General features: G+C 35.9%; 1 protein-coding gene across 1 annotated transcript; it reads right to left on the reverse strand.

Annotated features, from left to right (window-relative positions):
- Positions 1–705: 705 nt before the first annotated feature.
- On the reverse strand, positions 706–4,304 carry LOC107465692 (probable serine/threonine-protein kinase PBL26). Its single transcript, XM_016084662.3, has 5 exons — positions 3,839–4,304; positions 3,383–3,558; positions 2,983–3,172; positions 2,461–2,846; positions 706–2,063 (listed from the first exon to the last, which is right to left on the reverse strand). Exons 1-5 carry the CDS (start codon positions 3,948–3,950, stop codon positions 1,206–1,208), a joined length of 1,722 nt encoding a protein of 573 aa, XP_015940148.1. The 5' UTR covers positions 3,951–4,304; the 3' UTR covers positions 706–1,205.
- Positions 4,305–10,920: the final 6,616 nt, after the last annotated feature.

A 10,920-nucleotide genomic window follows, 5' to 3' on the forward strand; every position in this document is an offset into this window, starting at 1 on the left:
GAAAAAGGAGCGATTTTTCTATGTTCTGGTGGGTGATCTGTTTACTACCCTTTGGCGTGTTTCTTCTTCGTTGAAGGTTGTGGTGGAGGCACTCTCGCTCAAGCTGCAAACTTTCTTAGAGAGTTGGGAGATCTCTTGGGGCTTGGTGGTGCCCATTGTTGCAAATAATGCATCAGCATCGTCGTTCTCGTAATTTTTCATCATGTTATTGTTCTCTGTATGAAAGGTTTTGGGTTTGTGGGATTGTTGGGGTTAGAATTTGGAAAAGGTTGGTGGTGGGTTCCATTTCGGTGTCTCTGAGAGGACTTCTTTAGAGTTGGGGAGGGGGGTGTTCCGATGAGAGGTAGGAAGAATGGGATGGGAAGGGAAGAAAGTGAAAAGATANNNGAGGGGGTGTTTTGTTTTTGTTTTTTAATATTATTTTTATTATTTTTATTAATTATTAAGGATAATTTGGTAAAATATTAAAATTGAAGTAGAAAATAATAATTTTATAACGTTTTATAAAGTTGAGGATAATTTTAATAACAAAAAAAGGTGAAAAACAATTTTAATTTTGGCCTTAAACCTTAGGAACGAAAAAAGTACTTAACCCTTATTATTATTACTACGTTCTTTTTTTATTTTTGTTTCCAGTAGAACTGCAGGAAGCCTAAATTAAACTTAAAGAACAGAAAAATCCATGCACATATTCATTCATTCATATTTATTGGCTAACTCACTCCAATGCATGAATTGATCTAAGCAAAACGATTAAATTGTCGGAGACATACACATATGCAACAAAAAAGGTATTGAAAAGACGAATTGCCATGATAAGAGAAAAGAAAACGGGATCACACCCCTTCCAATAACGGCAAAACACTTGCCGTAAGGTAGTATTTCACGGCTATCTTGACTCTATTTCTTGAACCACTGATAGATAACAGATAAAATATACATGAAAGCCTACTAAAACGAAACAAATACAAATAGATTCTTTTTCTTTCTTTCTTTCTTTCTTTCCAAGTTTCATTTTCGAGAAGAATTCCACAAATGTTGCATTGTTCAAAAAAATAAAAAGAGGAAAGGAAAGAGAAAAAACCAGAGAGACGCTACTTTGACAGAAAAAAATTTAAGTATTTTGCACATGCCTTGAAAGTTTCCAACCGGCAGAGAGGCGAATGTTAACCTTCACCCACCACTGATCTAAAATACGGCAATCTTTAATCTTCAGATCTGTTGCTGTTAATACTCTCGCTGCTTATAAGACCAAAAGATATATTCCCGTATTCCCTGCTTCCCATGTGCTCCAGTATCTCGTCGGCCGAGATCACGCTGCTGCTGCTGCTATTTCTGCTAATGGAGATGCTTTCATCTTCCGACTTTTTGCTACTCTTTTGGCTCAAGATTTTCAGAGAGGTTTTTTTGCTGCTCTTGTGGCCGGAAGCCTTGGACGATTTCTTGGTGCTCTTCTTCCTCAATTCAGAGGATTTTTTGTCGCCCTTTTCAACAAGAGAGGGTTTCTTTGTGCTCTTCTTGCTTATATCTTTGGTAGAATGTTTTCTGCTGCTATGCTTTTTGCTGGCGTCTCTAGAAGAATGCTTTCTGCTTGTTATCTTGGTGCTTGCTTTGTGGTCAGGGATGCTGCTTTCGCTCTGATAGCTGCTAGCGGAATAGCTTCCATCTGAATCTGAAGTGTATGTTCTACTCATTGTTCTCCTGCTACTTGCACGGGAGTAAGAGCTCTCGCTTCCAGTGAGGCTTCCTCGTTCACTTTCGCTTTCACTTTCGCTTTCCCTTTCGCTTTCGCTTTTGCTATGGTCTTCTTTGCCTTTAGAGTTCTTTTTGGAGGCCACCGAGGGGGCCTTTGGAGTCGGCACAGCCCCCGGAGGAGGAACAGTGGAAAGGAAACTCAGAGCAGTGACAACGTCGCTCATCAAAGGACGCGCTTCGGCTTCCTCTTGTAAGCACATTGCTGCTATTGCAACAGCTTGGTTCAGATCCTTTTCTGGGAAGTTTTTGCCAAGATTTGGATCTGCCATGTCCGGAAATCTCTTTGGATCTTTGAATATGGGTTGTGCCTAACAAATATTTTCATTCGACATATAAGAAAAATGCTTATTCCTTAAATTGGAACGTACAATGAATAAAAAAAGTCCTCCTTAAGACCGGTGGTTAACAAGTTAGTAGCTATAATTAACTGCAGAAAACTTCTTGTTCTAACTCCTTAAGAGCGGCTAAAAACTTCGGTAGAAAGTTTTCACTTTTAGGCATGCAAACATATCTTTAACATATATAATATCAAAAGTTGATTTTGTGTACTTGAAATATTTTACCAAAAGCTCATGTTAACCGGATGTAATCGAATGATAAAAACTGTATGGCTGGATACAAAGTGAGTACTCCCTATGACTATGACGAGTAAATAATGAAGAAAGAAAAATCAGCCATATAAACATTTCACTAATAGTAACATACCCAAGAGACAAGGTTTTGCTCATCATTTGGCCTTGTGGTGTCGACTGCTTGGCGTCCGGTTATGAGCTCAAGCAATACTACCCCGAAACTGTAGACGTCAGACTTCATGGTAAGTTGACCCGTCCTGACATACTCAGGAGCAGAGTAACCATAAGTTCCCATAACCCTTGTAGGTGCAAGGTTCATGTCATTTCCATGCTGTCCCAGACCAAAACCAAACAGCTTAGCATTATTGTCTCCATCCAGCAGTATATCAGAGGGTTTCAAGTCCTTGAATATGATTGGAGGATTGGCATTGTCATGCAAGTACTCTAGCCCTCTGGCCGCCGACGCTGCCACTTTCATTCTGGTGTACCAATTTAGTGGAGGTTGATCCCCTTTGTTCTCTGGAACAAAATATAAATAAGAGAAAAATAAAGACACAAAAGTGCAGCTCAAGAGAGCATCTATGAATCTCACTAAATTCCTCTTAATAATTTTGATGTAAGGTTATAAAGTGAATATATAGAGAGGAGAACCTACCAAGAAGACGTTTGTCTAGAGCAGTGCCTTGAACGAACTCATACACCAATAGACGTTGATCACCATCAGCACAATAACCAACGAGGTTGACAATGTTTTCATGGTTCAACTGACTTAGCGTATAAACCTCAGCCAGAAACTCCTTATTGCCATTCATACCATTTCGGTCAAGTTGCTTCACAGCCACAGTCTGAACACCCAAAACACAGAACTCAAAATTATTATTATTATTGTTATTTAAAAAAAGTCTCTGACGCTTCGATCTATTTTAGGCCATTCCTAATTTTTGTCTTCTATCTCGTACGATCTTTTTCTATGAATTACATAAAATTAGTTACAATAGAGACATAAATATCTGTTTCTTTCTGTGTAATTATACAAGAGGGAAATGAGACATGACCTGGCCGGTAGCAGGGATGACGCCCTTGTAGACTCTGCCAAAGCCTCCTTCACCAAGGAGGCATTCTTGACGGAAGTTCTTTGTTGCTGTTGCCAGCTCACGGAATGTGTAATGTTTTGCCTTTATGTTTGCAGGATCAATTGCGGCTGCATCTTCAGGTCTTTTATTTTTCATATCTACGAGGATAGATTTAATAAGAAACATCTCAATTAATAAATAAATTCAAGTTTCTGCCGCAAATTATTATAATTATGCACGAGAACTGGTCTGTCTTGTCTCCACCCCTTTGTTCACTTACGCCACTTCTTATCTCCTAGTTATGTAACTCAAGCTGGAAAATAGTTTCCAGCTTAAGCACATGTACGTCAAAAGTAAAACCAACCATATGCATGTTAATATTCAGTTATTCGTCATGTTTGTTGACAGAATAATAAATAGATATGCAAAGGAACTTACCAGGTGGTTTTGCAACAAAATTATCTTCCGCAGGAGACCCTTCCCTCTTGCTATTACTCTTTTTACTTTTCTGAGAGCTAAAACACGGGAAGCAATTCAGGCAATCAACCATTCTAGATCAAATTAAATAAACACCCCTCCAGCTCCGATCCAAGAGGATCAAATTAATTAATAAGTTAATTAAATTAACAAAATGATTAATTAATTTATGTTCCTCTTCTATAGAATTAAGTCTTTAATTTGTTCTAAAAAACCAAATGGCAAAAGAAAATATCTGTCTTGGATGATGGTGTATTGTGTTAATTTAATTGACAAGAATTGGCCAAATCAAATTAAGACTAGGGTCCCCCAAATCACATTGAAGGACCCCCACGAGAGGGTTGTAGCAAGGAAACTAAAAGAAAAGGCCAGGAAATTAAAGCAACAAGACAAGATGAAATGAAGATTAAAAACCATGCATGTTTTTTTGTTGTTTTTTTTTTTTGGTTTTGCAATGGAAAATAGAAAAAAAAAAGGAAAAAGGAAAAAAAGAGTGAGGTTTTCTCTCTAAACTCTCGGAGAAAAAAGCGGGAGAATTTACTGGATTTAATTATGAGGTGTCATTTTAGATGGATTCCAAAAATTGTGGAATTCAAATTCCAGTATTTGGGTTCAGATCAGTTAGGGGAATGTGATTACTATTGTCTTCCTCCAGGTCATATATGCATGACATCCAGCCATTTTTTTCACCCTTAAACTTATATTTATTTGAGTAATAATTAAGATCATTTATGAACTTCACCATGAGTTAATTTTAAGTAAATTTCGTTATGATAAGCATTTAGTAGTTATCATTTTTATATTTTGTAAGGATAGATAGAAATTGAGACTATGCATTTTGATACGATTAACAGATCTATATTAATTTGATTTTTTGTAAAATAATTTTAGAATTTCTGTGATGGAAATATTCAAAAATTGTGTATCACAGTTTGACACAATTTAACGAGATAAACATGTATCAAAAATAAAAATATCTCTGGTGACTATTTATAAAAATAATAATTTATAAATAGATAATAAAAAAAAACTTTTTTGTATGGTTTTAAAAATCAAACTGGACCAATCGGTCTGACTGGCCCGACTGCGAACCGAACGTCTTTATGTTTTAGTTCAACCTGTAAAAACAGTAAATAAAAAAGCTACCGTAAGCTAGGATCTCTTAAACAGTGCGGTTTTACGGTTTGTAAAAAAATAAAAAGGGTAAAAGCCTTCAGATGTTCAGTAGCCTCCTTCTCTTCTCAAACTCTCTCAAACGAAGCTTTCTTCCCCAAAAAACAAAACTCTAGCAATAGCCTCCATAGCTGCATGAGGGAGACGCTGCCGTCGTCCGTCCACAACTAGAAAATTGCTTAATACAGACAGATTTCGTCTTTATTACATATGGATTTTTGGTTACCGACGAAATTACCGATGGATTTGGTCCCTCTGTAAAAGTCTCGTTGGAATGACGAATTTTTTTCCTTCGGAAAATTACCGACGGATTTTTACGAGTTACTGACAGATTTTTCCTCGGTAAATTCTCCCTTCCATTTCCCTGAAAAGTCGAACTTTCTGACGAATTTTTCGTCGGTAATTAGAGACGAATTTTTCGTCGGTAATCACAGACAAATTTTTCAACATATTTTTCGTCAGTATTTACAGACAAATTTTCCGACAAATTTTCCGTTTGTAATTAGAGTCTTGGAAAACCATTCCAAACTCTGAATACAGACAGAAAATCCGTCTGTAAATCCGTCAATAAGGTAAAATAGATTTATTAAAATTTTTTCATTGCAAAATAAATTTGTTTTTATACAAAATAAATATAAATTTAATAAATACAAATTTTTATCTAATTTGAATTCAAATATTTATAATATTTCAAAAAATAAACAAATTCATCGTATTATCAAACTAAAGAAAAGTACTATAAACAAGAAGTCAATATAATTCAAAACATAAAAAAGTATATTGATACATCAACTATAATAATAAGTAACAATCATACATCAACAAAGTGTATTCATACATCAACTATAATTCAAAACAAATACCACTGAAAAAAGAAAACCTGTAAAATCTGTACTTTAGCATACACTAAAGGTGTATAAAATAATCTACTCTTATAGCTAACCACTATCAGAATTAGCCTAAATATAAACATAAACCTAATATAGAATTAAACTAAATATAGAGAGAATAATCCCCAAGCAACATTGGTGAACGAATTAGCATACCAACTGCCAAAATGTCCATGGAAGATTCAATTGCTGGAGTAACATACTTGAACTCTGGCACATCATTAGTTTGAAGTCTATGTTCAAATTCGACTGGCATTCCTATAATTTTTATTTTCTTGAGAGAAGTGAGAGTCTTGAGTCCTTCTGGAATCGTTCTCAGCTGCTCACAGCCATCAATAAGTGGTAAATGAACTTAGATTCCAAAACTCTGGAAATAGAATTCTGTAGCCATTACATAAAAGAAAACAGTTTATGCACTTTCACTTTCATGTTAGAGAGAGTGTAATAAATAAAAGAGAAAACAACAAATAAAACAGACAAGAGTGTTGAGGAGTCTTTTAAATACAAAGCCAGCATGACTTCTCTTCTTATCTTGGGAAATACTTTCCTGCAAGAACTCATTCAAATCTCATTTGTACATAAAAGAAAGAATATCTTACAGTGAATTTTGGATCAACTGTGGTATATCATTAAGTTATGAAAAAATTTATACCATTTCAGAAAGCATTGCTACTTCAGCTTGAACTTGTTGGTTCATCTCAAATGAGTTATACGAGTTTACAAGAATTTGGATTACTGCACTTGACCACCTTCATTTCCCCACACACCAGACCTGAAAAACAACACATTACTGCATATGAAAATCATGTAAATATTTTAAATCTCATACCTTCCAAGAAGAACCTCTGAATTTACAGCACCTAGAGCAAGCTGAAACAAAGAACACGGTTTATTAACATCAACTAATATTTGTCAAAGTAATCAGATTTAAGAGATGGTTTACGATATTGATAGGGCACAAAATTATTGTTGTTAATCTCATTCTAATCAGTCACAGTAATTTCAATCTATGTACTTAGTACATAGAAAGAGCATACAGATTGTTTTTCATTTGCATATCTCTCTGTCACTTCTTGGTAGCGAGCCAATGCCTGAAAATGATTAAGAGACAAAACACTATAAGGATCTCGAGATAAATGATGAGCTATATTTTGTCGGTATAGAATTTTAACAAATAAGTTCGTCGTGAGGATAGTCTAAACCAACAAGCTATAACGCATCAAACAAAGAAAGTGTGTCCACAATTCAAATCAATAACCGAGAGTATTAGTCTCGAGTCGTTCTCCCTAGGAGTTGCCCTAAGGTGCACATCATTGGCTAGGAGTCTCTTGGTGTTTGAGGTTGAATACGAGAAATGTAAACGAGCTTGAATAAAAGTAATGAACAATAGCAATGAAACTAAGTGACACAAGAATTTGAAATCAAGCAAGAGTAAATGACAATCAATCAATATAAAAGCCTTGGCAATCCTTATTATCTCCATCAATTTCGATTTCAATTGATTATTGCTCCACTTAGTTAACCTCTAACTATGAAGGAAAGTCAAGTAGAGATAATCAATTTGAGTCTACAAGTCCTAGTCTAATCCTAAGGAGAGACTAGAGTTAGTGTCATTCAAATTAATTAGCAATGTTCCAATTGTCAATCAACAAATGACCTTGACAATTCAAGTGTTTCCAATTACCCAACCCCTAAGCCAAGAGTGGAAAATCTACTCCATAGCTATAGTTGACATTTTCTCAAATAATTGGTGAGCAATAATGGAAGACATCCTGAAATTGAGAAAAGGATGTGAATTAAAGCTATCTATTGCAAACAATTAACAACAATCAAGCAATTAACAATAATTAACATGAAATTTCTTCAATTTATTAATAGAAATCAAAGTAACAAAGTCTAGATCAAGATCTACATTGCTAGAGTAGCAAGAACACTTAATTGAGAGTAGAAGAGAAAGATCTACAACTAGAACAACGTGAAATTGAATCAAATTCAGATCTAACCAAAGGATCCAAGTGCAATTGGAGTTGAGAAAGGCAAAAACCTAGAGAGAAGTTAGAGTTTCTCTCTCTAAAAAATGTAACTTGCCCAAAACTAACTCCTAATGAGTAAAAGATGCTGATCCCCTTCAATCTTTGGTCCTTTATGTCTTTTCCAGCCAGAATTCTGCTCAAAACTGGGTCTGAAGCTCTCTTGAAATCGCCGGCCACGTTTTCATTAAAGAGGTCACGTGCACGCGTCACGCGTACGCGTGGATCACGCGTACATGTCGATGGGTTTTTGCGATCCGCGCGTACGCGTGAAGCATACGTATGCGTCGATGAGAATTCTGCCTAGCTACGCGGAAGCGTCGACTTTTGCGCATGGTGCACAAAAATTACAATCAGACTTTGTAATTCCGCACAACTAACCAGCAAGTGCACTGGGTCGTCCAAGTAATACCTTACGTGAGTAAGGGTCGATCCCACGGAGATTGCCGGCTTGAAGCAAGCTATGGTTATCTTATTATTCTTAGTCAAGATATCAATAGGGTTCTTAGTTTTAATTGCTAAAAATAAAAGAACATTAAATAATTACTTGTTATGCAGTAATGAAGAATGGGTTGGACTTTTGGAGATGCTTTGTCTTCTGAATTTCTGCTTTCTTACTGTCTTATTCTTCACGCACGCAGGTCTCCTTCCATGGCAAGCTGTATGTTGGTGGATCACCGTTGTCAATAGCTACCAGCCGTCCTCTCAGTGAAAAGGGTCCATGTACATGGCTAATCATCTGTTGGTTCTCACTTGTGTTGGAATAGGATCCAGTGATCCTTTTGCATCTGTCACTATGCCCAACATTTGTGAGTTTGAAGCTCGTCACAGACATCCCCTCCCAGATCCTAATTGGAATACTACAGACAAGGTTTAGACTTTTTGAATCTCAGGAATGATGCCAATTGGTTCTAGCTTATACCACGAAGACTCTGGACTCACGGATTGAACGCTCTGTTGTCAGGAGAGGCAGTCAAACTCGTGAACCAGAAACCCAAGAGATATACATTCAATCAAAGGTAGAACAGAAGTGGTTGCCAGACGCGCGTTCATAGGTTGAGAATGGTGATGAGTGTCACCGGTCATCAAATTCATCATGTTGAAGTGCAAATGAACATCTTAGAATAGAAACAAGCGAGATTGAATAGAAAACAGAAATACTTGCATTAATTCATCGAGATAATGTTGTAGAGCTCCTCACCCCCAACCATGGGGTTTAGAGACTCATGCCATCAAAGTTTTAATTTCAGATGTAAAAATGTCATGAGGTACAAAATAAATCTCTAAAAATAGTTTTTATACTCAACTAGTAACCTATGTTTACAGAAACTGAGTAAACTAAGATAGATAGTGCAGAAATCCACTTCTGAGGCCCACTTGGTGTGTGCTGGGACTGAACATTGAAGCTTTCATGTAACCTATTTTTGGCGTTTAACTCGGGTTTGTAACTTGTTTCTGGCGTTTGACCCCAAAAAAGGGCAGAAAGCTGGCGTTGAACGCCAGTTTGCGTCATCTAAACTTGGGCAAAGTATGGACTATTATAGGTTGCTAGAAAGCCCTGGATGTCTACTTTCCAACGCAATTAAGAGCGCACCATTTAGATTTCTGTAGCTCCAAAAATTATACTTCGAGTGCAGGGAGGTCAGAATCCAACAACATCAGCAGTCCTTTATCAGCATCTGAATCAGATTTTTGCTTAGGTCCCTCAATTTCAGCCAGAAAATACCTGAAATCACAGAAAAACACACAAACTCATAGTAAAGTCAGAAATGTGATTTTTTCATCAAAACTAATAAAAATATACTAAAAAATAGCTAGATCCTACTAAAAACTATATTAAAACACCCCCAAAAAGCGTATAAAATATCCGCTCATCACAACGCCAAACTTAAACTGTTGCTTGTCCCCAAGCAACTAGATAAGTAAAATAGGATAGTACGAGGATCAAGAGGCAATCTCAGAGTTTTTCATGAAGCTTAATTCAAATTAGATGAGCGGAACTAGTAGCTTTTTGCTTCTGAATAGTTTTGGCATCTCACTTCATCCCTTGAAGTTTAGAATGATTGGCATCTGAAGAGAGAACTTTTGTGTGGTCTAGAATTTAGAATAAATTCTCGTTGCAAGTATAGCTTCTAAACCAAAAAGAGTCCTTTCTTACAAATGTTTTGGTTGTCACAAGTAACAAACCCAATAAAAATAATTAACCGAAGTATTCAAACCCCGGGTCGTCTTCTCAAGGAATTGCAGGGAAGTATGATTTATTATTGGTTATGAAAAAGTATATTTTGCGGTTTTGAAAAGGGTTGAACAAGTAATGTAACATAACAAGTCGTTAAAATAATAACTAATAAAGCTTTTGGCAAGGTATGAGAACTGGAGGTCCTATCCCGGTTATCCTTATCAATTGTGATGAGAATTGGATTTTTCTCCCACTAAGTCAACTTATAACTATGAAGGTAAGTCAAGTGGATGAATAAATTTTGATTCCTTAGGTCCTAGTCTTTCCTTGGGAAAGGCTAGAGTTATTGGAACTCGAATTAATTCTTGAAGAATTCCAATTTTCAGTCAACAATGAGTTTGATAACTCAAGAGTTACCAATTAATCAACCAAAGTGAAAAGAGAAGAAAATCTACTCGAATGAAAATAAATTGGATAAAGCTAAAGCATCCATAACATATAAGTCTGAAATACCTCAATTTATATTAAATAAAGAAAATCCTAACATGAATGGCTCATAAGCCAAATAGGCAACATATGTAATACAAGCATTAAAGTATCTGAAAATAAAAGAGAAATATAAAGTAAAAGGAATATTGAACTTGATGAAGAGTTGAAATCCTAAATCCTTTAAAAGGAATCCTAATCCTAAATCCTAAGAGAGAGGAGAGAACCTCTCTCTCTAAAAACTACATCTAAAATCTAAAATTGAATTATGATCTGATATGAATT

The sequence above is a fragment of the Arachis duranensis genome, chromosome 9 (assembly GCF_000817695.3).
Source record: "Arachis duranensis cultivar V14167 chromosome 9, aradu.V14167.gnm2.J7QH, whole genome shotgun sequence".
Lineage (NCBI taxonomy): Eukaryota > Viridiplantae > Streptophyta > Magnoliopsida > Fabales > Fabaceae > Arachis > Arachis duranensis.

Bases quoted from the DNA above. Each gene is read 5' to 3' on its own strand.
- LOC107465692 (XM_016084662.3), bottom strand. From the start codon at position 3,950: ATGGTTGATTGCCTGAATTGCTTCCCGTGTTTTAGCTCTCAGAAAAGT. The intron at 3,173-3,382 runs GTCATGTCTCAT...TTGGGTGTTCAG, and splicing joins TCATCCCTGCTACCGGCCAG to ACTGTGGCTGTGAAGCAACT. The intron at 2,847-2,982 runs GTAGGTTCTCCT...ATTTTGTTCCAG, and splicing joins TCTAGACAAACGTCTTCTTG to AGAACAAAGGGGATCAACCT.